This window comes from Pristiophorus japonicus, chromosome 4 (genome assembly GCF_044704955.1).
Source record: "Pristiophorus japonicus isolate sPriJap1 chromosome 4, sPriJap1.hap1, whole genome shotgun sequence".
NCBI lineage: Eukaryota > Metazoa > Chordata > Chondrichthyes > Pristiophoridae > Pristiophorus > Pristiophorus japonicus.
In genome coordinates, this window is record NC_091980.1 from 112236251 (window position 1) to 112263259 (window position 27009).

At 44.4% G+C, this 27009-nt stretch overlaps 1 protein-coding gene and 1 long non-coding RNA gene across 2 annotated transcripts in view; one reads left to right on the forward strand and one right to left on the reverse strand.

Annotated features, from left to right (window-relative positions):
- dnajc18 (DnaJ (Hsp40) homolog, subfamily C, member 18) overlaps window positions 1–9914 on the reverse strand; it is a 35479-nt gene extending 25565 nt beyond the window's left edge. Inside the window, exons 1-2 of the mRNA XM_070878492.1 lie at window positions 9669–9914; window positions 4491–4668 (exon numbers count right to left, since the gene is read on the reverse strand). Coding sequence (XP_070734593.1) covers window positions 4491–4668; window positions 9669–9801 — 311 coding nt within the window. The 5' untranslated portion in view covers window positions 9802–9914. The remainder of the gene's footprint in view (window positions 1–4490; window positions 4669–9668) is intronic.
- A 115-nt stretch (window positions 9915–10029) lies between these two features.
- Window positions 10030–27009, forward strand: part of LOC139262139 (uncharacterized) — a 52010-nt gene continuing 35030 nt past the window's right edge. The window contains exon 1 of the long non-coding RNA XR_011592910.1: window positions 10030–10454. This is a non-coding gene — a long non-coding RNA (uncharacterized lncRNA). The remainder of the gene's footprint in view (window positions 10455–27009) is intronic.

Consider the following 27009-nt stretch of genomic DNA (forward strand, 5'->3'; position numbering starts at 1 on the left):
GAATTGAGAACAGACGTCAATATCAAGTGAAATAAAGAAATGTTGTAGTACTTCCAAGGTTAGCTGGGATTGTTACAAGTTTCCGCTCTTTGCAAATCAAAAAGATTGCTTTGAGATTTAGAAATTTATCTAAATCCAAGGAGATACAATCCTGTAATACATTCTCAAAAATCCATTTATCTTGAATTTATAAATGCGAGGGTGTATTCATTCACCCCATTACTTTCTGGTCTCCCCAAGCAACCTATTAGCTGACATTCAATTTTGCCTTTCTTACCCAATCTACCAAGGAGCCAACTTCTGCTTTTCAATTTCTCTATCTGCCAGTCAGCATTCTCCCACACCAGCACAGCTGAGCTTGAGAACTCCGCAAAGTTGGGACCAAAGATGCTGATCACCTCTCTATTGGTACTTCAACACACTCAAGTGTAATGTATCCCAAGTTTGCTGACTATACAAAGCTAGGTGGGGAAAGTAATCTGTGAGAAGGGCACAAAGAGCCTTCAAAGGGATATGGGCAGGTTAAGTGAGTGGGTAATAAGGTGTCAGATGATGTATGATGTGGGGAATTGTGAGGTTATTCACTTTGGTAGGAAGCATTGAAAAACAGAATTTTTTTTTTTAAAATGGTGAGAAACTATTGGTGTTCAGAACGATTTAGTTGTCCTCATACAGGAAACACAAAGCTAGCATGCAGGTACAGCAAGCAATTAGGAAGGCAAATGGCATGTTGGCCTTTATTGCAAGGGATTTGGAGTACAAGAGTAAGGAAGTCTTGCTGCAATTGTACAGGGCTTTTGCAAGACCACACCTGGAGTACTGTGCACAGTTTTGGTCTCCGTACCAAAGGAAGGCTATACTTTCCTCAGAGGCAGTGCAACAAAGATTCACTAGATTAATTCCTGGGATGAGAGGGCGGTCTTATGAGAAGAGACTGGGTAAATTGGGCTTACACTCTTGAGTTTAGAAGAGTGAGAGGTGATCTTATTGAAACACAAGATTCTAAGGGGGATTGACAGGGTATGTGCTGAGAGGTTGTTTCCTCTAGCTGAAAAGTCTAGAACTAGGGGGCATAGTCTCAGGATAAGGGGTCAGCTATTTAAAACTGAGATGACGAGGAATTTCTTCACTCAGAGGGTTGTGAATCTTTGAAATTATTTACCCTAAAGGGCTGTGGATGCTGAATCAGAGTATATTCAAGGCTGAGATAGATAGATTTTTGGACTCTAAGGGAATCAAGGGATATGGAGATCAGGTGGGAAGGTGGAGTTGAGGTCAAAGATCAGGGGCGGTGTGGCCTACTTCTGCTCCTATTTCTTATGTTCTTAACTCACTACCATGAAGTAAATCATTTTTAGAAGATCAGAATGAGCCAACAGCAGAAATACCAAGCCGACTTTAATGCAACTGTATAATGAGATACTAACTGGAAGGAGACATTCTTTTTGCCTTTACAGGTACAGCTGACTCTTAATTTGAAGTTGTTTTTGCTCAGAAAACATATCATCCAGTAATTTAAATTAAGCAATTTAAATAAAAAGCAGAAGCTTTTTTTTTCCAAATTTCAATTCAAACAGCTAATTTAAAATTGAGCAGTTTTGAGTCGAGCGCTCAGCAGCTCCACGTTGCACGCACAATTTACACAAACTTTATCAGTACTGAATTAAAAAACATATCTAAAACTTTTAAGTGTTTGGGCAATACACAAGAACTTAAGAAATGGCAGGAATAGGTCATACAGCCCCTCGAGCCTGCTCTGCCATTCAATATCATTAAGTTCCCAATTGGGGAAAGATCAACTTTATTCAGCTGAGATGAGATTTAGCAAAAGTGTCAGAGCAGTGGGAGGCATTCAAGGAGGAGATAGTTAGGGTTCAGAACAAAGACGTTGACACAAAGAAAAAAAGTGAGGCTCCCAAATCTAGAGCCCTTTGGATGTCAAGGAGCATACAAGGTAGGATAAAGAAAAAAAGGGAAGCTTTAGTCAGGTACCAAGAGCTCAATATTGCAGAAAGCCTAGGAGTAGAGAGGGGCCAGGGTGAAATTAAGTAGACAATTAGGAAAACAAAGAAAGGGCATGAAAAACTATTGGCAAGTAAAAAAAAAATCACGGTAAGATGTTTTATAAATGCATAAAGAGCGAGAGGATAACTAAGGAAAGAGTAGGGACTATTTGAGACCAAAAAGGTAACCTGTGTGTGGAAGCATAAGACATAGGTGTGGTTCTAAATGAAAACTTTGCATCTGTCTTCATAAAAGAGTGGTACGATACCAACATTGTAGTTAAGGAAGACGAGTGTGAAATATTAGATGAGCTAAACATAGTGAGATGAAATATTAAGGGGTTTTAGCATTTTTGAAAGTAGATAAATCGCCAGGCCCGGATGAAATGTATTCCAGGCTGTTAAGAGAAGTAAGGGAGGAAATAGCAGAGGCTCTGACCATCATTTTCAATCCTCACTGGCTACAGGCGTCATGCTGGAGGTCTGCTAACATTGTACTATCGCTTACGAAGGGAGAAAGGGATAGACCAAGTAACTACAGGCCAGTCAGCCTGGGAAAATTATTGGAAAAAATTCTGAGGGACTGTGTTAATCGTCATTTAGAAAGGTATAGATTAATCAAGGAAAATCAGCATGTATTTTTTAGGTAACAAGGAGGATAGCACATTTGATGTACGCTACATGTATTTTAAGCAAGGATTTTTAACATGGTCCCCACATGGCAGACTGGTCAGAAAAGTAAAAGCCCATGGAATCCAAGGGAAAGCAGCAAATGGGATCCAAAATTGGCTCAGTGGCAGGAAGCAAAGGTCATGGTCGACAGATGTTTTTGTGACTGGAAGGCTGTATCCAGCAGGGTTCCAAAGGACTCAGTACTAGGTCCCTTGCTTTTTGTGGTATATATCAATGATTTAGACTTCAATGTAAGGGGCATGATTAAGAAGTTTGCAAATGATACAAAAAAACTGGCCATGTGAATGATAGTGAGGAAAAAAGCTGTAGACTGCAGGAAGATAGCAAAGGACTGGTCAGGTGGGCCAATAGGAAGCAAAAGGAATTCAATTTGGAGAAGTGAGAGGTAATAAATTTGGGGAAGGCTAACAAGGTAAGGGAATGCACAATAAATGGTAGGATACTGAAGTGTAGAAGAACAGAGGGATCTTGGAATGCATGTCCACAGATTCCTGAAGGTGGCAGGAAAGGTAGATAAGGTGATTAAGAAGGCATAAGGGATGCTTTTCTTTATTAGCTGAGACTAGAATAGAAGAGCAGGGAGGTTATGCTTGAATTGCATAAAGCACTAGATAGGCCACAGCTGGAGTACTGCATGCAGTTCTGGTCACCATATTACACCTAGAGGGGGTACAGAGGAGATTTACAAGGATGTTGCCTGGACTGGAGAATTTTAGCTATGTGGAAAAATTGGATTGGCTTGGGTTGTTTTTTTTGGAACAGAGGAAGTTGAAGGGAAACCTGATTGAGGTGTATAAAATTATGAGGGGCATAGATAGAGTGGATAGGAAGGACCTATCTCTTAACAGAGAGGTCAATAAACAGGGGCACAGATTTAAAATAATTGGTAGAAGGATTAGAGGAAAGTTGAGGAGAGATTTTTTCACCCAGAGGGTGGTGAGGATCTGGAATTCACTACCTGAAACCCTCATTGCATTTAAACTGCACTTGGATATGCACTTGAAGTGCTGTAACTTATAAGGCTACAGACCAAGAACTGGGAAATGGGATTAGGCTGGATAGCTCTTTTTCACCTGGCAGACACAATGGACCAAATGGCCTCCTTCTGTGCCATAAACTTCTGATTCTATGACTGATATTCGACCTCAACTCCACTTTCCCATCCGATCCCATATCCCTTGATTTCCTTTAGAGTCAAAAATCTATCGCTCTCAATCTTGAATATACTCAACGACGCATCCACAGTCGTCTGGGGTAGAGAAATCCAAAGGTTCGAATGGAGCATAAACTCCAGCATGGACTGCGTGGGCCAAATGGCCTATTTCTGCGCCGTATATCCTATGTAAAGATTCACAACCCTCTGCGTGAAGAAATTTCTTCTTCTCAGTCCTAAATGGATGACGGTCTTATCCTGATACGATGCCTCCCATCTCTAGACGCTTCAGCCAGGGGAAACAGTCTCTCAGCATCTACTCTGTCAATCCTCCTCAGAATCTTGTATGTTTCAATGAGATCACCTCTCATTCTTCTAAACTCCAGAGAATATAAGCCATTTTACTCAATCTCTCCTCATAGGGCAATCTCTCATCCCAGGAATCAATCTAGTAAACCTTTGTTGCACTGCCTTTAAAGCAAGTATATCCTTCCTTAGATAAGGAAACAAAATCTGTGTACAGTACTCCAGGTGTGGTCTCACCAAAGCCCTGTACAATTGCAGCAAAACTTCTTTACTCTTGTACTCAATCCCCTTGCAATAAAAGCCAATTTTATTAAATACATTTGTTGTATTCTCACCTCCGTACCCCCTCTAGCTGGTCTGGAGTGTAACCCTTGGCAGCTTCACCGATTCCTGCAGACGTATTTCCGTTCACACACCTTTTCAATCTGCTGGACCTACTAGCAGCGTCATCTGCATCCTTGTCATTGCTCCAACCAGCTGAACTTCTATTTCTAATTATTGAATCAATTAGTGCTAAATTTTTTTAAAAAAAAGAGAGAAAAAACATACAAAAACAGAAAGTCATCTTAAAATAGGATTTATTATTAAAATACATTGTGAAACTTAATAAAACTGCTAAATTATAACAATCATGCAATTTATAGATTTAAGGAAGTTAGCTCAATTTGAAGTTGAAAGCAAAGTACTCATTTAATTTTGGCTGTGATTTTATCTACAAGTACTCAATAATTCAAAGTTAATTAGAATGTTAGGTCAGAACAAAATTATTGTACTTCAAAAATATGAATAAATAATTCAATTCAACTGTTAATATTTACAGTTGAAACCCAAGATAACCTCATTTATTTCTGCTTTATAAAATTTCACATTAATTTGCATCATCAGCTAAAGTCAAATTGAATGTGGAATGTCCATAAACCACCAAAAAACTTTATCGGGAAATTCTACAATATAAACTGGTTGTGTCTGCCTCAATTAAGTTGCCCCATGTTACATTTGCTAAGTTTTAAAACCATCACGAAGAGGTGCAGTTCACACCGCATATAGCAGGCGCGTTCGTGTTAACTTTTGTCCACTATACGCAGTGGACGGTACAGCCATAATAGCTTGTAGCAATAAAATAACTCCCGTAGTTGTTAAAAGTCTGAACATCTGATGGAGACATCAGGCAGCTTCAATCAGCTGTTTACACGGTTAATTATGGAAGGCAGTCGGAAAGTGGAGACTTCGGACAGGTTCAATCAACTGATTGAAGCTGCCTGAAGTCTCCACTCTCAGACTGCCTCCCATAATTATTAAAAGTAAAAACAGCTGATAGCATCTTCAAGCAGCTTCACTGACTTTGTCTGAAATGAGTGGGTTTTAAATTGGTAACTACTAAACTGCACAAAATAACTGGCACACTTAATATGTTGCAAGTGACACATTTGTAATTGACTCCGATGGTACAGGTTGAACTTCCCTTATCCGACAGCATCCCTCGTCCGGAACCGTTCTCGGCCATTGGGTGGCGCATGCGCAGAACTCCGACGTGAACAAATTGAAATCCTTCCTTGATGCTGACTCCCGCAATCGCCGGCCTGACCCCGCAATCCACTGCCCACGATCTCTCTGCCGCACTCCCAGCCCCAAGCCAGCCAGCCCCGATATCCCCTTGCTCAGTACCTGTACGATGCAATTTAATGTGACCTCCCCTCGTCCGGAAAAATCCCTTATCCGGCACAGGCCAGGTCCCGAGGGTGCTGGATAAGAGAGGTTCAACCATGACAAATGCATAGCACCATTTGTCCGATATAGATGGAAGGTGTCTTGAACAGTGCAATCAAGCGGCACTTATTCACCTATAACCTACTCACCGATGCTCAGTTTGGGTTTTCCAGAACCACTCGGCTCCAGACCTCATTACAACTTGGTCCAAACACTGACAACAGAGCTGAATGCCAGAGGTGAAGTGAGTGATTTCCCTTGACATCAAGGCAACATTTGACTGACTGCGGCATTAAGAAGCCCTAGTAAAACTGAAGTCAATGGGAAACAGGGGAAAAACTCTCCCCTGGCTGGAGCTATACGTAGCATAAAGGAAGAGGATTCTGGTTGTTGGAGGACAATCACCACAGCCCTAGTACATCACTGCAGGAGTTTGTCAGGGCAGTTTCCATCACCCAAACATCTTCATCAATGACCTTCGCTCAATCATAAAGGTCAGAAGTGGGCTTGTTCGTTGATGATTGCAGTGTTCAGCTCCATTTGCAACTCTTCAGATAATTAAGCAACCATGTCTGCATGTAGCAAGACCTGGATGACATTCAGATTTGAGCTGATAAATGGCAAGTAGCTTTCATGTCAAACAAGTGCAGGCAATGACCACCTCCAACAAGAGGGAGTCCAACTATTTCCCCTTGACATTCAGCGGTATTACCATCATCGAAACCCCCACATCAACATCCTGGGGTGTCACTATGGACCAGAAACTTAATTGGACCAGCCACATAAATACTGTGGCGACAAGAGCAGGTCAGAGGCTGAGTATTCTGCGGCGAGTGTCTCACCTCCTGACTCCCCAAAGCCTTTCCTCCATCTGCAAGGCACAAGTTAAAAATGTGATGGAATACTCTCCACTTGCCTGGATGAGTGCAGCTCCAACACTCAAGCTCAACACCATCCAGGACAAAGCAGCCTGCTTGTTTGGCACCCCATCCACCACGTTAAACGTTCACTCCCTCCACCACTGGCACACTGTGGCTGCACTGTGTGCCATCTACAAGAACCATTGCAGAAACTCGCTTCTTTGGCAGCAGCACCTCCCAAATCCATGACATCTACCACCTAGAAGGACATGGGCAGCAGGTGCATGGGTGCACCACCATCTCGAAGTTCCCCTCCAAGTCATACAGCATCCTGACTTGGAAATATATTGTCGTTCCTTTATCATCACTGGGTCAAAATCCTGGAACTCGCTACCTAACAGCAGAGTGGGAGTACCTTCACCACATGGCTTGCAGCATTTCAAGGTGGCTCATCACTACGTTTTCAAGGGCAATTAGGAAAGGGCAATAAATGCTGGCCGTCAGTGAGACCTACATCCTGTGAATGAAACAAAAACCAGAACAAATTCCCAGTAGCAACTCTACTTCTTCAGGTTTTATCTACGAGTCAAGCTGCCTGGGCAATAGTGAACAGTGCCTTGGAGTGCTGTGGACTTGCCCGATCTCCGATACCAGATTATCAAGTCTGCCGTTGAGCACTGACTTGATTCTAATTTCCCATCACCAAGCGTGCCATTTTAAAGGCAATTTGATCCCAGAGACACCACATTGCCACATCCCATTCACTGCAAGGATCATTACTGTACAACTGAAAAAGCTGAGTTTGATTGCTCAATAGGCAGACATGGTATCCAGTGCAAATCATCATAAAAATGTTAAGGCAGTGCCACCATACTCCTAATCTTAACTCCTTGAAAAAGTGCAACAGCCCCACCAACACCTAGCAATCCCTGGCCCAAGACCTCCCAAAGTGCAAGAGAAGCATCCGGAATGACACTGAACACCTCAAGTCTCTTCGCCAGGAGCAAGTGGAAGCCAAACGCAAACAGCGGAAGCAGTGCACGACAACCCAAGCACCCAGCTCCATCCCGTCAACCAGTGTTTGCCCCACCTGTGAGAGACTGTAGGTCCCACATTGGACGCATCAGTCACCTGAGAACTCATTTTTAGTGTGGAAGCCAGTCATCCTCGACTCCAAGGAACTGCCTAAGAAGAATAATCTTAACATAGTTACACAAAACTTAAATGGTCGTTGAAGCTGCAAAGTTTCAGTGTCACCACTTGCCTGTCTGAACTGAAACATAGATATTTGAGCACATGGCCTCCAGGTAAAACCTCTAGTTGCTGTCCCAACATTCAGCTGCAAAGGGATATCGATAGATTAATTAAATGGGCAAAACTGTGGCAAATGGATTTCAATATTGGCAAATGTGAGGTCATCCACTTTGAACCTAAAAAGAACAGGGTACTTTCTAAATGGTGAAAAGCTAGAAACAGTGGTGGTCCAAAGAGACTTGGGGGGGGGGGGGGTCCAGGTACATAGATCATTAAAAATGTCATGAACAGGTCCAGACATAATCAAAAAGGCTAACGGAAGGCTGGCCTTTATATCTAAAGGATGAGATTACAAGGGGGTAGAAGTTATGCTGCAGCTATACAAAACCCTCATTAGAGCACACCTGGAATACTGTGATCAGTTCTGGGCACCACACCTTAGGAAGGATGTATTGGCCTTGAAGGGAGCACAGCATAGATTTACCAGAATGATACCCAGACTCCAAAGGTTAAGTTACGAGGAGATTTTACACAAATTAGGGTTGTATTCCCTAGAATTTAGAAGGTTATGGAGTGATCTGATCCAAGTTTTCAACATATTAAGGGAACAAATAGGGTAGAGAGAAACTATTTCTGCTGGTTGGAGATTCTTGGACTGGGGGGAGGGGCCAGTCTAAAAATTAGAGCCAGACCTTTCAGGAGTGAAATTGGAAACACTTCTACACACAAAGGGTAGTAGAAGTTTGGAACTTTCTTTCGCAAATGGCAATTGATGCTAGATCGGAGATTGATAGATTTTTCTTAACCTAAGGTATATAGGCCAAAAGTGGGTATATGGAGTTAGGTCGCAGATTAGCCATGATCTCATTGAGTGATGGAACAGGCTCGAGGGGCTAAACACCTGTTCCTGTCTTCCTATCACAGCATCTGCCTTCAGTGTGGTGGGGCGGCTTTACTCTGCCCGTGAATGTCCTTCTCACAGGGATGCGTGAGATCTGTCAAAGGACATTTTGACAGATCGCAGAAGCTGGTTCTCGGCGCATATGCATCATGCCCAAAGAACCGGCATTTGCGAGACCTCTAGGTCCGTGCAGCAGAGCTGGTATCCAGTCATCTTGGTTAATCCTTGCCACTGGTCCAAGACCTAGCTCTGTCAAGCTCGTGTGGTGGCTGGTGTGCAACGGCCACCATACATTTTTTTTTAAAAATCCACACACAGGCATGTTCCATCCTTCAACATGTAGTTCGGGACTGGAATATCAGGTTGCAACACCGGTGAACTTATCCCCTTTTTGGTGTGGAAGCAAGTCATCCTCCAGACGAGGGACCGCTTTACACTCGAAGCTACAGGTGTCCAAATCCAGTGCTGCGTAGCAGGATTATTCGTCACCAACTGCTCATGCATGTTCTAACGTGTGGAGCTTTAGGAAAATATGCGTCCACCGTGAGGCTGATCCTCCCTTTCCCCCCCAACACACACACACACACACACACACACCTCCCCAGGGCTTGTCGCTGCTGTCTCGGGCCTGAGTGTCACCTGGTTAACACAGGTGACAGCCAGGTGTGCGCCTGTTGACAGCTGCTCTGACTACCGCGGATGGTCCAACAGGTCTATGTTCTCCTGCATCACATGAATGCGCTGTGTGGGCAGGGCCGGACACCCCCTGCCCTGCCCGGGGCTGCCGTTACCTCTGGCTCGCTGTGTCGGGTGCCACTGCTGCGCCCTGTGCAGGTACTGCAGGGCCTTCTCCCGCTCGCCACACTTTAAGCAGTTCTGTGCGGCCTCGATGCAGCGCTCCGCCTCCTCCAGCTCTGCCTCCATTGCCCGAGGCCGGCTTGTGGGGTAAGGGAGGGGGAGGTATTCCTCTAACCAGGGCCGCCCCCTCCCCACTCAATGACTGGCAATTCTACCCTCGACCCGGAACAAAATCCTCCGCTCGGGGACCGACGTCATCCGCCGGATCTGCTCAGCGGCTGAACGCATGCGCCGGCGTCGGCCATGTTTGTTGGGGGCGTGGCCAGCCCTTCCATAGCAACGCGCGAAACAACATGCCGAGGCCACAACGGAGGTGGAAAATATCTTGGATTTATATAGCGTCTTTCTTGGCCACCGCACGTCTCAGCGCTTTACAGCCAATGAAGTACATTTGGAGTGCGGCCACTGTTGTAATGTGGGAAACGCAGCAGCCAATTTACGCACAGCAAGCTCCCACAAACAGCAATGTGATAATGACCAGATAATCTGTTTTTTGTTATGTTGATTGGGGGATAAATATTGGCCAGGACACCAGGGATAACTCCCATGCTCATCTTCAAAATCGTGCCATGAGATATTTTACATCCACCTGAGGGAGCAGACAGAGCCTTGGTTTAACATCACCTCACTCTCTCAGCACTGCCCTGGAGTGTCAGCCTAAATTTTTTGTACTCAAGTCCCTGGAGTGGGATTTGAACCCACAAACTTCTGACTCTGAGGTAAGTGTGCTACCCACTGAGGCCACAACTGACACATAGAAACATAGAAAATAGGTGCAGGAGTAGGCCATTTGGCCCTTCGAGCCTGCACCGCCATTCAATGAGTTCATAGCTGAACATGCAACTTCAGTACCCCATTCCTGCTTTCTCGCCATACCTCTTGATCCCCCGAGTAGTAAGGACAACATCTAACTCCTTTTTGAATATATTTAGTGAATTGGCCTCAACAACTTTCTGTTGCAGAGAATTCCACAGGCTCACCACTCTCTGGGTGAAGAAGTTTCTCCTCATCTCGGTCCTAAATGGCTTACCCCTTATCCTTAGACTGTGACCCCTGGTTCTGGACTTCCCCAACATTTGGAACATTCTTCCTGCATCTAACCTGTCCAAACCCGTCAGAATTTTAAATGTTTCTATGAGATCCCCTCTCATTCTTCTGAACTCCAGTGAATACAAGCCCAGTTGATCCAGTCTTTCTTGATATGTCAGTCCCGCCATCCCGGGAATCAGTCTGGTGAACCTTCGCTGCACTCCCTCAATAGCAAGAATGTCCTTCCTCAAGTTAGGAGACCAAAACTGTACACAATACTCCAGGTGTGGCCCCACCAAGGCCCTGTACAACTGTAGTAACACCTCCTTGCCCCTGTACTCAAATCCCAAAATGCCATTTGCTTTCTTAACCGCCTGCTGTACCTGCATGCCAACCTTCAATGACTGATGTACCATGACACCCAGGTCTCGTTGCACCTCCCCTTTTTCTAATCTGTCACCATATAGTCTTTACACAGGTAGTCTTTATGATGGAGAGAATACATAGATGGCAAGAATAATGAGTTTGCAGGGTGGCTGAAGACGATGGCTTTGGTTTTCCCAATGTTTAGCTGGCACTCTGAGAACATACAGTCAGTGGGCGGGCCGAGGAAGGTGGTGAAGGAGCAGAGCCGGCTGGGTGTCGTCATTGTGCACATGGAAGCTGACCTCGGGTCGACACATGATGTTGCCAAGGGGCAGCAGGTAGATGAAGAAGAGCAGAGGGGGTGTGGGGGGCAAGGATAGCTCCTTGAGGGATTCCAGAGGTGATGGTGTGGGGGGCAGGAAGAGAAGCCATTGCTGGGGAATGCACGGGCTAAAATTGATTTTCAAGGGCAGTCCCACTCAGGTGGACAATGGAGGAGAGGCATTAGAGAAGGATGGTGTGGGCAACTGTGTCAAAGGCTGTCGAGAGATCAAGAAGGACAAGGCATGGTTACAGTCACAGAAATGTAATTTATTACTTTGAGGACCATTTCCGTGAGGCAGAATCCTGATTGAAGACGTTCAAGCATGAATTGTAGGAAACATGGCTGTGGATTTAGAAGGCAATGATATATTCAAGAACTTTGGAGGGGAAAAGGAAGTTGGGGCAGTAGTTTAGTTTGCAAGGACCGGCTGGTTAAGGGAGTTTTTTTGTGAACACGGTTGATGATGGCAGTTTTGAAAGGGATGGGGACGCAGCAACCGAGGAGAGCAAACTACTTACAGTTTCTGATAGTATGAGGGCCAGGAAGGGAAGCTGGCTGGTCAGCAGTTTAGTGGGAATGGGATCAAGGGAGCATGAGGTGAGAGATGGGAGAGAAACTAGACACAGAACTAAGGCATTGGGAGGGGGGGAGGGGCGGGGGAGCCTGGGGGAGCTTTGGCTTGGTGGGAATAGGGAGGGGAAGAGGTAGCTGAATAGATGGTGTCAAACTTAGTGACAAAAAAATCTACAAGGTTCTCACACTTGTTGAGGAGAGAGGTTTAAGGAAATGGTTGATAGTGGAGCACAGAAGCTCGAGGTTTTCTTTGCTCGCTGATCCTGGAATAATCCACTCAAGTCAAGCTGACATTATGAACTACCATGCCCTCCTGGTTTATATTAAAAATATGTATAATAATTTAAATACTAGTGTATTTATACAGTTTTCACTATAAGAAGTATCTTGGCTTATCACTTATTTTTTTTAACCAAACTCTTTTAAGTTTCGCATGATACTGCAAGTGTACTTTTAAACCTGCTCCTGTTTTATGGTGTTTCTATGATCATCCACTCATGAGTGGCTCTTGGTGGTGTGTACTGTAGAAAGATTTACATCCTCAGAACAGATCTGAGGACAGTGGATTAGAATCAGATTGGTTTTACGGTTCATTTAAAATGTAACTGTGGTTTTAGTATGAAACAGTTTCACATCAGAACAAATTTAAAAGGGAAGGAAGTAAAGCAGAAATTGGATAGAAACATAGAAACATAGAAAATAGGTGCAGGAGCAGGCCATCCAGCCCTTCGAGCCTGCACCAATAAGATAATGGCTGATCATTCCTTCAGTACCCCGTTCCTGCTTTCTCTCCATACCCCTTGATCACTTTAGCCGCACGGGCCATATCTAACTCCCTCTTGAATATATCCAATGAACTGGCATCAACAACTCTCTGCGGTAGGGAATTCCATAGGTTAACAACTCTCTGAGTGAAGAAGTTCCTCCTCATCTCAGTCCTAAATGGCTTACCCCTTATCCTAAGACTATGTCCCCTGGTTCTGGACTTCCCCAACATTGGGAACATTCTTCCTGCATCTAACCTGTCCAGTCCCGTCAGAATTTTATATGTTTCTATGAGATCCCCTCTCATCCTCCTAAACTCCAGTGAATACAGGCCCAGTCGATCCAGTCTCTCCTCATATGTCAGTCCTGCCATCCCAGGAATCAGTCTGGTGAACCGGATAACAAGAATCTAGAAAGCAAATCTGTAAGACAGTGGAAACAAGGCTTAGTAAGTAGTAAGCAAGGAGGTCCTCCTGTGCTGAATGGTATATACTTTAATGCAAGGAATATAGCGAATAAGGCGGATGAGCTAAGAGAACAGGTAGACACTTGGGAGTATGGCATAATTACAGAAACATGGCTGAAAGTGTGAATGTTTAAAAATGTATAAAGTCGAGAAGTTGAGAACGTGGGAATTATATAGGGACAGTGTAAGCTAACAAAGAATTCATGGAGGAATAGCCATGACATCTCAGACTCGAGACTGCGAAATGTTACAACACTAACACATATTGAAACAAAACCCACAGCTTGCAGAAAAACCTCAAGGTCTTATTAAATCATGTTATTAACCTGAAACATTAACAGAAGGTCTTTGTTTAAAATCAGACCATACTTAGGTCGGCTTATGAGTGGACAAAGGGAAAGAGGGATCAAAGAGGATAGGCTGAACTAGGATGTCACTCTAGCCCTATCTTGTTATCTTTTGCCGAAAATGTATAACCGTCGTCCCTTTACAATGTAACGTCACTTTGTCCGTAGGAAGTGGGTGCGTTCTATCAGAGTTGCATTCCTTCTGTCTGATAAGGTCCCCGATCGGGATTTGCTTTTTAAATAAAAGCTTGCTTTGTTTAAGCACAAACGGTATCGTTTCAGTAATTTTGCTGAACCAGATTGAGGTAAAAGAATCCAGAAATCAACATTAGAGGGGCAGGTTTAGCAGATCGGTATTCCTGGCTACAGGATTTTTAGACAAGATAGAGAGGGGGCAAAAAGCGGGGCGGGGAGTTGCGGTACTGATTAAAGAAACTATTACAGTGGTGAGGAGGGATGATATGTTATAGTGATCATCAAATGAGGCTACATGGTTCGAATTGAAAAATAAAAAAGGAGCGATCACACTGCTGGGAGTGTATTATAGACCCCCAAACAGTGGGAGGGAGATAGAGGAGCAAATATGTAGGCAAATTGCTGTGAAGTCCAAAAACCATAGGTTAGTAATAGTAGGGGATTTTAACTATCCAAATATTGATTGAGACAAATTTATTGTGAAGGGTATAGAGGTTGCGGAATTCTTGAAATGCATTCAAAAAAATCTTTTTAGTCAGTATGTAGCAAGCCCAACACAAGAGGGGGTGGTCTTGGATTTAGTTTTGGGGAATGAAGCTGGGCAGGTTGAAGGGGTATTAGTGGGGGAGCACTTGGGCGCCAGTGACCATAATTCAGTCAGATTCAAGTTGGTTATGGATAAGAACAAGGATAGGCCTGGAATAAAAGTTCCAAATTGGGGAAAAGCTAATTTTGCTAAGTTAAAGAGTGATTTGGCCACAGTGGACTGGAAACAGCTACCTGTGGGTAATTCAGTGTCGGAACAGTGGGAGGCATTCAAGGAGGAGATCCGGAAGGCTCAGGCCAAACATGTGCCCTTAAAGAAAAAGGCTGGGAAAAATCATTCTAGAGCCCTCTGGATTTACAGGGACTTACAGGAGAGGATTAAGAAAAAAAGGGACGCCTATGTCATATACCAAAAGCTAAATACTATAGATTCTTTAGAGGAATATAGAAAGTTAAGAGGCAAAATTAAAAAGGATATTAGGAATGCTAAGAGAGAGCACGAGAAATTCTTGGCCAGTAAAATTAAGGAAACCCTTCAGATGTTCTATAAATATATTATGAGTAAGAGGGTAACTAAAGAAAGGGTAGGGTCTATTAGAGATCATGAGGGTAATCTTTGTGTGGAGGCGGAAGATGTTGGGAGGGTCCTTAACGAATACTTTGCATCTGTTTTCACAAAGGACAGGGACAATGCAGATACTGCTATCGAGGAGGAGTGTGATATTCTGGATGAAATAAATATAGTGAGAGCGGAAGTATTAAGGGATTTAGCAGCTTTGCAAGTAGATAAGTCCCCAGGCCCGGATGAAATGCATCCCAGGCTGTTGAGCGAAGTAAAAGAGGAAATAGCAGAGGCCTTGAACATCATTTTCCAGTCCTCTTTGGATCTGGTCATGGTGCCGGAGGATTGGAGGACTGCTAATGTAGTACCCTTGTTTAAGAAGGGGGAAAGAGATAGGTCAAGTAATTACAGGCCTGTCAGCCTAAACTCAGTGGTAGGAAAATTATTGGAAAAAATCCTGAAAGACAGGATAAATCTATATTTAGAAAGGCAAAGATTAATTAAGGACAGTCAGCACGGATTTGTTAAGGGAAGATCATGTTTGACTAACCATATTGAATTTTTTGAGGAGGTAAACAAGAGGGTCGATGAGGGTAATGCATATGATGTAGTATATATGGACTTTAGCAAAGCTTTTGATAAGGTCCCATATGACAGACTGGTCATGAAGGTTAAAGCCCATGGGGTACAGGGCAAAGTGGCAAGTTGGATCCAAAATTGGCTTGGAGGTAGGAAGCAAAGGGTAATGATTGATGGATGTTTTTGTAATTGGAAGGATGTTTCCAGTGGGGTTCCGCAGGGCTCAGTACAGGGTCCCTTGCTTTTTGTGGTATATATCAATGATTTAGAATTAATAGAGGGAGTATGATTAAGAAGTTTGCAGACTATACTAAAATTGGCTGTGTGGTTGATAATGAAGAGGAACGTCGTGGGCTGCAGGAGGATATAAATCTACTGGTCAGGTGGGCAGAGCAGTGGCAAATGGAATTTAATTCAGAAAAGTGTAAGGTGATGTACTTTGGGAGGGCTAATAAGGAAAGGGTATACACATTAAGCGGTAGGCCACTTAATAGTGTAGATGAACAAAGAGACCTTGGAGTGCTTGTCCACAGATCCCTGAAAGTAGCAAGCCAGGTGAATAAGGTGGTTAAAAGGCATACGGAATGCTTGCCTTTATTGGCCGAGGAATAGAACATAACAGCAGGAAGGTTATGCTTAAATTGTATAATACTTTGGTTAGGCCACAGCTGGAGTACTGCGTGCAGTTCTGGTCGCCATATTATAGGAAGGACGTGATTGCACTAGAGAGGGTGCAGAGGAGATTTACTAGGATGCTGCCTGGAATGGAGAATCTTAGTTATGAGGACAGATTGGATAGGCTGGGTTTGTTCTCATTGGAACAGAGGAGGTTGAGAGGAGACCTTATTGAGGTGTACAAAATATTGAGGGGCCTGGACATAGTGGATGGTAAGGGTCTATTTCCTTTGGTGGAGGGGTCTATTACGAGGGGGCATTGTTTTAAGGTGGTTGGTGGAAGGTTTAAAGGGGATTTGAGGAGGGGCTTCTTTACGCCAAGGGTTGTGGGGATCTGGAATTCTCTGCCTGGAAGAGTGGTGGATGCAGAAACCCTCACCACTTTTAAGAGATGGTTGGATGGGCACTTAAAGTGGGATTAGACTGGAAAACCTTTTGTTGGACGGTGCATCTATAATGGTAAGTACTACAGGGAATAGAATACGGCCAGGGTGATCTCCTGGACTAGTTTCAATCGCCTCGATGGGTCGGCGAGCAATTTTCCCAGATTTATTCTCCCTAAATTGGCCTGGGTTTTTATCTGGTTTTTGCCTCGCCCAGGAGATTACATGGCTCCAGTTGGGGTGGAGTGTGGATGTTTTCAGTGTAAGGGGTGTCGCAGTTGTGTGAGGCGGACTGGTTTGGGCTGGATGCTCTTTGCCTTTCCGTCATTGTTCATAGGCTTATATGTAACCTTTAGGGCTGCTGACCAAGGGCCGTGCGGCTCTTTGTCGGCTGGCGCGAACACGATGGGCCAAAATGGCCTCCTTCCGCTGTAAATTTTTATGTTCTATTTCTACGTTCTATCACTGCACAAGGTTTTGTAGTGTAAATCCATTGTTGGGCCTGATCAGATTCCAGGCCCAAGCAGAATGAGACTCCCCCCTCCACTGCAACTCATGCTACTAGTAGTTAAACACATCCTTTATGACTGGTCTGATAGACACTGTTTCCTGGGATTTGGATTAATATACCAATGCTTTATTATTTTAAAAGAGGATTTGGAGTGTTCAGCTTACCTTAATTGTGTCATACTAGTACCATTAAAGGTGACCTCAGCTCTCAACTTCTGCAACTCATGTGCTATCGCTATTTTCCATACCTCTCTCAGAGGAACCATGGTATTGTCCAAGATGATACCTTGTGTAGCTGCTGTTTTACTCGAGACAGTTTATGTCAACTAACAAACAAACTTACAGCAACAATGGAGAATCTTTGCCAGTGCTATAATGTCTCTGTATCATACATTTGTTCAACTATACCAATATCTCCAGGCACGTACCTGTGGAGAATGCACAAATTTATTGTACAGATAACCATTTGAGTAAAATCTCTGATACTTTACTAATCTAGTCTCCCTTAATCAGAAGAATTTTGTGGACTGCTATACATCCAGTTCCAGGGTTATGTGGGCCTAGGCTATCAGACTGCCATGTGGTTGCTTATTAGTTACATTTCAGTCAGAATGTGAACTTTTGAATATTTACTGCCAGTTTAACTTATTGACTTAAAGTTTCTGTTACAACTTTTAAATGGTTACTTTCTTCAGCTTACTTAAAAACTAATTTTATGTTGCACTCTCATGGGTATTTATTATAGAATGGAATTGTTGGATTTTATTCATCGTTGCTAGCCACATGACTGATAATGCCACATGATTAGCAGGGATCAATCAGAAAAAAACAGGAACCTTCCAGTTCTACATTCATACAAAAGGAAACAAAGACTTATATACTACCTTTCACAAATACCGGACGTCCCAAAGCACTTAATAGCCAATGAAGTACTTTTTTAAGTGCAGTCACTATTGTAATGTTGGAAATGTGGCAGCCAATTTGCGCACATCAAGCTCACACAAACAGCAATGTAATAATGACCAGATAATCTGTTTTTATTGATGTTGATTGAGAGATAAATATTGGCCAGGGCACTGGGGAGAACTCCGCTGCTGGTCTTCGAAATAGTGCCATGGGGTATTTTACGTCCGCCTGAGAGAGCAGGGTTTAATATCTCATCCAAAAGATGGATACAAACAAATACAGACACAAAGCCTTTTTGTTATAGAAATATAAAACAATGTTTTATGTGCAAACTCCTCCAAATGTACAAAATGGAACCAACTTAAAACTATGCAATGAGCCCTAGAAACTGGTTTCACAAAACAACACTAAAACAGTTTAAAATTCAGTTATGTAAGACATGACCATAGCTGGAACATCTGTCTCAAATGCTCCCACTGCAGTCAGCCTTGGCTGAGTAGTAGCACTCTCATCTCTGAGCCAGAAGGTTGTGGGTTCAAACCCCACTCCAGAGACTTGAGCACATAGGGCAAAAAATTTGTTATCGACCATTTTGAGGCAGTAACACCGCCTGGGTGGTAATTTTAGCACCTCCCGATAATTAGCTACGGCGAACGCAAGCTTCACTTTTAACGCCCCAATAGGGAAGTGAAGTGCTACAGTGCACACTTTCCTTAGGGTGCTAGAGCCGGCAAACAGAGCGCTAACGTTGGAGCGATAATCAAGGCCAGGCCCTGCTCATCAGACATACTGCCGCCGGCTGGTTCTTAAAGGGGAGAACATAAGAAATAGGAACAGGAGTAGGCCATTTGGCCCCTCGAGCCTGCTCCGCCATTCAATAAGATCATGGCTGATCTGATCTTGGCCTTAACTCCACTTCCCTGCTTGCTCCCCATAACCCTTGATACCCTTGACGCTGCACAGCCTCATTCTCATCATTGCAGCCTGTGCATTGGTATTGCAAAAAGCAAGATGGCAGATCAGAGAGCTCATCAGTATGCTCATTGCATTTCTGAGGCCACTCTGGAGGCTCTGGTCGAGGCGGTGGAAAAGCGACAGGCCATGCTTTTTCCACAGACTGGCAGGAGGCCACTGCCGAATGTTTTCGACACTTATGGAGGGAGGTGGCACAGCACGTGTCGGCCAGAAGCACGGTTCCCAGGACTGCGACACAATGCCGCAAAAAATTCAACGACCTCACTCGAGTCATCAGGGTGAGTACCTTAGAAAGCTCAACATGCCACCATCTCAACCTCACTGTTTCACAAACTGTATAAGCCCCCAAATCCCAGCACTCACACACCAACTCTGCCCACTTATTGAAAGTTAAATGCACATCTGATGCCTTCCATACAATAACACCTATTCAAATATGGAAGGCATATCTGACAAACAGATAGAGCTGTGCACTCACTCACATGTTCTGTTTCTTCTTGCAGGCCAAGCTTGCACACATTGGGAGGGAGCAGCTGCACATGGGAGGAGGGGAGGCGGACCTCCAGGTCTTGACCGACCTCGCGGAGCGAGTGGCTGCAGTCATCAGGGCACAACTGGTGGGAACAGTTGCCGTAGGAGAAGCCAGCCCCCCTGGGGACAATAACGGTATGTTAATCATCTCTCCCTCTACTGTCAGACCACTTCTCCCTCACATCACAAGCCTTTCCCACTTTACATGTTACTATACTGTCTCAACTCCTTACTGCCTTCCTGTCCCCTCCCCTGCACTTAACCACACTTTTGTGCCTTTTTGCTTTCAGATAATCAGCCAGCAGCCAAGAAGCCTGTCCCTCAGCCCTTGAGTGCCAGCGATGCGGGAGAGGAGGACGAAGGGGAGGACACAGTATCTCTGCCTGTGTCAGACCAGCCAGCTGCCTCAGACAGTGGAGGGGGCCATGTTCGTGGGGTCGGATGAGGGTGATGCTCCGGGACCCAGCGGCATGCAACGTCATGGGCGAGGGGAAGCTCGGGGGCCAGCTCCCCGGAGGGTGAGTGCGCGTCTGGGTGCTGCTCAGCAGGACTCAGGTGAGGACCTCAACATGCAGGCTGTGGATGGCGGTCAATGGCGATGCACAGCAAGCTTCTGGATGCATTGGCAAGGGTGCCCGAGAGCATGGATGCACTTGATATGAGGTTGGAGGAGTCTGCCTCATGCACTGCACTCGTCTCTCAGCGGACCTTCGAGCCCATCCTTGGCAGTCGACTCACAGAGGGACCGTGGGGACCGTGGGGACCGAGTCCACATGCTGCGTGTAATGGGTGACGTGGCAGCAGCTATTGCAACGGCTTAGTGATGTAGTGATGTGATGTAATCTGTGCTCCAGCAGATTGCTCCGGATGCTGAAGTTCTGCCCCGAGGGAGTGGCGGTGTGTTGGTCGAAATGGAAGGTGCTGTCCTCTCTCAGGATGGCAGCATTCTGGCTTCTGCTATTGCCACTTCACCATTCACCTGCCGTTGTCTGCACCCTATCCATCCAAGACTGCCACCCATGCTGAGGTGGTGCAGTCCACAGCCAAGCCTTTCAGGTCGAGGGCGTCCTGCTAGGCCATCTGAAGTCTCTGCGTCACGTACGGAGCAGCCTTCAACCAGCCATGCTGCAGCCACTGGGGCCCCATTAAGGAGAAGCAATAGGCATTGGAGGGTGGATAAGAGAAGGGGTGCGAAATATGGGAAAAAGTGCCAATAAGCACATATTTTCTCCACATGGCCATCTCTGCAAATATCTTCTGTAAATGCTTGTAGATATATTGTTCCTGTTGTGGGTTTTTTTGAGAGGGGAGGGTTGTTTCTGTATATTATTGAAGCCACTTGTGAGTTGTTATCTTTGAACATATCCCCTGCTGTCGCCTGGAAGGAGTTGGTAGCATAGAAGCTCAGCGCTTCGGTGACCTTAACTGCCACTGAGAGCGAAGTCCTGGGCGTGATGTGAGGCTGAAGGTCTGGCTGCAGGTGGTGGCAGAGCTCTGTGACTACCTCCTTAGGCACTGCTCCTCCGACAGATTAATGTAGGAGAAATCTTCCCGGAAAACCCTGGGGTGGGGGGGGCTGCGGGGCGGGAGTGGTAAGGCCTCCTGTTCCGACGTTTACGGGCCCTTCTCATGCCTCCGCCCACATTTCCCATATTCTATCCCTGCAGCTGCTGCCAGGAAGTAGTTGTTGCCTGGCAAGGTGGAGAGCCAGCACAGCCCCCATCAGTGTTCAAAGAGACGAAGTGCAAATGGGTAGGTAAATAGTAAAGGAAACAAATTACCAGTCGCAGCAAGGCAAGAGTTACAAATTGTGCAAGCAGAATAGCTAGCACTTACTCTGACCTCTCAGTGACCCAATTGCTCATCACTTTAAATCGGGCCTGGCGGCAGCAATCACAGGTATGAATGCCTGCTTTCTGTGGTGTTTTTAGCGGCAGGCGGTAAGTAAGGCGAAGCGCATGGACATTGCATAGTCATTGACGTCACGATCTCGGAAGCGCTGCATCGCGGGGCGCTACCTATTAGCGCCGGCGCTAAAACGCTGCACCGGGCGATAACCCATTAGCATCCCGTTAGCGCCCTGCCCAGGCGCTAACAGGTGGCACTAACCAACTGAATTTCTAGCCCTTCTGGGCTGACAGTTCAGTGCTGTACTGAGGAGTGCGAGAGGTGGGCAACAGAGGGACTGGATTGCATCATTACCCCCCGGCAACCAAATTTTAATTTAATTTAAGATTACCGTCAAAAGTTTAATTTGTTCAATGTGTAGGTATTATGCCCTCCTTTAATCAGGGGCACTTGATTTACAGGTGCAGCTTAAAATAGTTGTACTGAGGAGTGCTGTCTGTTGGATAAGAGGTGGGAGGTGGCTTGTGTGGAACATAAACACCAGCACAGACCTGTTCGGTCGAATGGCCTGTTTCAGTACTATAAATATTATGTAAGACATTAAACTGAGGTCCTGTCTATCCTCTCAGGTCTGTTCCATGGCACTATTTGCAAGGGAGGGAGCCCTCCCAGTGTCCTGGCCAAAAATGTATGTATCAATCTGTTGGATAATTCTCTCCTTATCCTTTTAACAGATTCGAAAAGCTAGAGATAGAAATGTCTTATCATTAACTTAATTTATTATTGTTACAAAACATTCATACAGAGCAATACACATCAGCCTTACATCAACACTCACTTGCGTAGGTTTTGGCGAAGAACCGTGAAATTGCCTTCTCCAATCCTGTTCACGCCACCTGATCTTGTAGGTAGCAAAAGTCTTCTCTATTGAGTCAAATATTGTACTTTTTATACCATTTTCTACTTCACGCTAGAAACAACACCATTGGGTGTTTTATGACTCCCAGTTCTTTGAACAGATAGCCAGACAGGGATGAGAGGTTTCCTGCCTTTTCATACCATACTGTTACTTCCTTTCATTGCTATTCCAGAACTATAGCTTTGTTGGACAAAACCTTTATGTATGCTCTCTAGCAACCTATTGCCTTTTATATTCCAGCAATCTCCTTTCTTACACTAGCCCCTGCTGTGATGAAAAGCCAGTGTTTTAAGGGTTAAAAATTCAGTATAGCCTGGTTTGAGGTGGTGACACTGCCTGGTCACTAACTTTAGTGCGGGGCGATGTTTACCACCTCCAACTGGGATATTGATTTTTAGTGCTCCAAGAGGGGAGTGGAGCGCTAAGGGAAGTGTAAGGGCACTAACCCTGATTCTAGAGATGCTATCGCGGGAGCGCAGATGAAGTTGTGGCGCTAGGAAACCGGCGTCCTAGCGCCTAAAGGGGAGGTCAGCTGGACCAAATGAAAAAAAAATGGAATGGAGGAATGTTTACATTAGCAACAGTGTTGAACAGCTAAGAGGTAAATGAATATAAATAAACACCCACCTGCTCATCCGCTGAAATATTGCCCCAGGATGCCTGCTTTCCATGTCGGGATTAGCAGCAGGCGAAACCATTGAAGTTCGCGATCATAGCGCTAAAGGGACGTTGCACACTCGTTGACATCACCAAGTGGGTGGCGCTAGAGTGCGCACGCTACCTATTAACGCCGCCACTAAACCTGCACTGATAGTCACGGGGGACGCTTAGCGGCCCATTAGCGCTTATCGGGGACTAACGGGTGGTGCTAGGCAACCCAATTTTTATCCCTGTGTTTTAATCCTAACAACCCTTTAAGCTCATTATTATTCATCTAGCTTATTTATTTAATAATCTAATTGTGCCTATCTATACAGTTCAATGTATTTGATTGTAAAGTTAGTTGATATCAGTGTTATTGAAGGGAAGAGACAGAATTTTCGAGAACATGGTTTAAACCAATTCTGTCTCATCATCATCATCATAGGCAGTCCCTCGGAGTCGAGGATGACTTGCTTCCACATTAAAAATGAGTTCTCAGATGACTGATAAGTCCAATACGGGAGTTACAGTCCCTGTCGCAGGTTGGACAGGCGGTGATTGAAAGTACGTTGGTTGAAGTGCTGGTTTGTTGAAGTGCTTGGGTTCTCATGCGCTCCTTCCGCCGTGTGCGCTTGTGTTCGATGCCCTCATGGATTATTCTCTTCCATTTTGAGCGATCTTGCGCTAGTGATTCCCAGGTGTCAGCGGGGATGTTGAACTTCTTCAAGGAGGTCTTAAGGGTGTCCTTGAAGCATTTCCTCTGTCCATTTGGTGCCCGTTTGCCGTGCCGGAGCTCCTAAAGCATCTGAGATCCTGGTCAACGATGGCAGTACGACGTTCCGGTCTGTTACTATTGGAATTGTCCATGAGTGTCCTGACATTCTAGGTCCCGAACTTCATTTTAAGCGGTGGAAGAAGCCCATGCGTGAATTTTTTTAACATGCGGTGGCAGTTGCACACCAGCTATCACACGGGCTTGACTGAGCAAGGACTTGGTCCAGTGGCAAGGAGATCCAAGACAACTGGAGACCAGGCTCTGCTGCATGGACCTAGTACATATATACAAATATAATTCTGTCTACAGTACTGCTCTGTTTCTTAAAAATAGAAATAATGTAAAAACATATCTATATTCTTATACAATCAACATCACTAACAAGTTATCTGGCCATTTATCTCATTGATGTTTGTGGGACATTGATGTGAGCATATTGACTGCTACATTTCCCTATGTTACAGCAGTGGCTACAATTCAAAAGTACTTCATTGGCTGTGAAGTGTTTTAGGATGTCATGAGATTGTGAAAGGTGCTATATAAATGCAAGTTATTGTCTTATGTGCTTTAGGGTCCAAACTCCAAGATGCATTCATGGCTGAATCATAGAACCATAGAGGTTTACAGCACAGAAGAAGGCCACTCATCCCATCATGTCTGCACTGTTTTTTTGCTTGATTAATCTCAAACTAATCCCACTGCCCTGGGCTGTCCCTATATCCCTGTATCTTCCTATACTTTTCCCTAAAAATGCAATGGGTCTCTACCTCAACTAGCTTCAGCTTGTTTGGAGAACAATTACAGGTAACTACAACAGAGAGATCCTGAGATTTGACAGAGTCCTATGCTCAGATGGATCAAATCCTCTGAGGAGATGTCTGATGGCAATGGCATGCACATTGTAGCACAACTGCCACTTCAGACTCCTATCAGCAGCAGTTCTGTGCCAACACACAGCTCTCCACAAGTTACATTAGATGTCACAGGAAGCAATGATACATATCAGCTGCAGGAAAGAACTGATGAAGATGCATGGGTTTAGTCACTGATACAGGTAATAAGACTTGTGTGTTTCCTGCAGCGAGTAATGCTCCTTCAACATGGGAATAATAGACCATTTAGCCTAACATCTGTCATTGGGAAAATGCTGGAGTCCATTATTAAGGAAGCAGTAGCGGGACATTTGGAAAAGCATAATTCAATCAAGCAAAGTCAGCATGGTTTTATGAAAGGGAAATCATGTTTGACAAATTTGTTGGAGTTTTTTGAAGATGTAACGAACAGGGTGGATAAGGGGAACCAGTAGATTTGGATTTGGATTTCCAGAAGGCATTCGATAAGTTGCCACATAAAAGATTACTGCACAAGATAAAAGTTCACGAGGTTGGGGGTAATATATTAGCATGGATAGAGGATCGGCTAATTAACAGTAAATAGAGAGTCGGGATAAATGGGTCATTTTCCAGTTGGCAAACAGTAGCTAATGGGGTGCTGCAGGGATTGGTGCTGGGTCCTCAACTATTTACAATCTATATTAATGACTTGGATGAAGGGGCCGAGTGTAATGTAGCCAAGTTTGCTGATGATACAAAGTTGGGTGGGAAAGCAAATTGTGAGGAGGACACAAACAATCTGCAAAGGGATATAGGCATGCTAAGTGAGTGGGCAAAAATTTGGCAGATGGAGTATAATGTGGGAAAATGTGAGGTTATCCACTTTGGCAGAAAAAATAGAAAAGCAAATTATAATTTAAATGGAGAAAAATTGCAAAGTGTTACAGTACAGAGGGACCTGGGGATCCTTGTGCATGAAACACAAAACGTTAGTATGCAGGTACAGCAAGTAATCAGGAAGGCAAATGGAATGTTGGCCTTTATTGCAAGGGGGATAGAGTATAAAAACAGAGAAGTTCTGCTACAACTGTACAGGGTATTGGTGAGGCCACACCTAGAGTACTGCATACAGTTTTGGTCTCCGTATTTAAGGAAGGATATACTTGCATTGGAGGCTGTTCAGAGAAAGTTCACTCGGTTGATTCCGGAGATGAGGGGGTTGACTTATGAAGATAGGTTGGGCCTATACTCATTGGAGTTCAGGTGATCTTATCGAAACATGTAAGATAATGAGGAGGCTCGACAAGGTGGATGCAGAGAGGATATTTCCACATAGGGGAAACTAAAACTAGCGGACATAGTCTCAGAATAAGGGGCTTCCCACTTAAAACTGAGAGAAAGAGGAATTTCTTCCCTCAGAAGGTTGGAAATCTATGGATTTCTCTGCCCCAGAGAGCTGTGGAGGCTGGGTCATTGAATATATTTAAGGCGGAGATAGACAGATTTTTGATGAATAAGGGAATAAAGGGTTATGGAGAGTGGGCAGGGAAGTGGAGTTGAGTCAATGATCAGATCAGCCATGATCAGATCAGCCATGATCTTATTAAATGGCGGAGCAGGCTCGAGGTGGTCTACTCCTCCTATTTTTTATGTTCTTATGTTCTTACTAACATGGTACCTGTACAAGGAAGTTCACAACATACGAGGAAAAAGCACAAAGAAAACATATCAAATATATACACACTACGATTGCACAAGTGAGTAAAATTAATTAACTTTTACTATATCTTGCAGTCTGTGATTCTTTCATTGTGTAGAAAAGGCAAACAAAGAGATTGTCTCCTGAAATGACTCCTATTTGTACCTGGAAATGCCCTGTGACATTAAAATCAAGAACAGTGATGACCTTCCCTGCCACTGGTAATGAATTGCAGATGGCTGACTAGCTCTGCAAGTGTTCATGGAATAGATAGTCACAATTTCTCTGGTGAACCTTCTCATTCACTGTTGTCTTACCATGCCCTGGTATACGACTCTGTTGCAGCTGATCCACTGCCAGAATGTAGCATCCACTATGCCATCTTCAGTCTCAGACCTTCATCTGGGCCTGCTTCACTACAATATACCCACCAATTGCTGCTTCACCCATACTCTGACCAAAAAACTTCTGTGTCTTACTCATTGCTGCCACTGCTGTGGTGATACTTCAACATTTTCTGCTTGGTTAAACTCACTAATACCAGCTCTGGCCTGGTATAAAATACTCAGTTTTCAATTTGCTCCTGCCACTGGAATACAGAATGGCTTCTTATTATCACCCTTAAAAAGCAATCCTTTTACTCACTGTTCACTAAGAATCTTCAGAACTGCATTAAACAAAACCAAACAGGTTTTTTTTTTACATTTCTACTCACATTACACCACTTTTTATTTGTGTAGACCTCTTAATAAAAGTAACAAAATAAAATATGGCTCTTGATGCCCTGAAAATGTCAAAGCTTTCTGTAGTACTAAGATTTTCCTT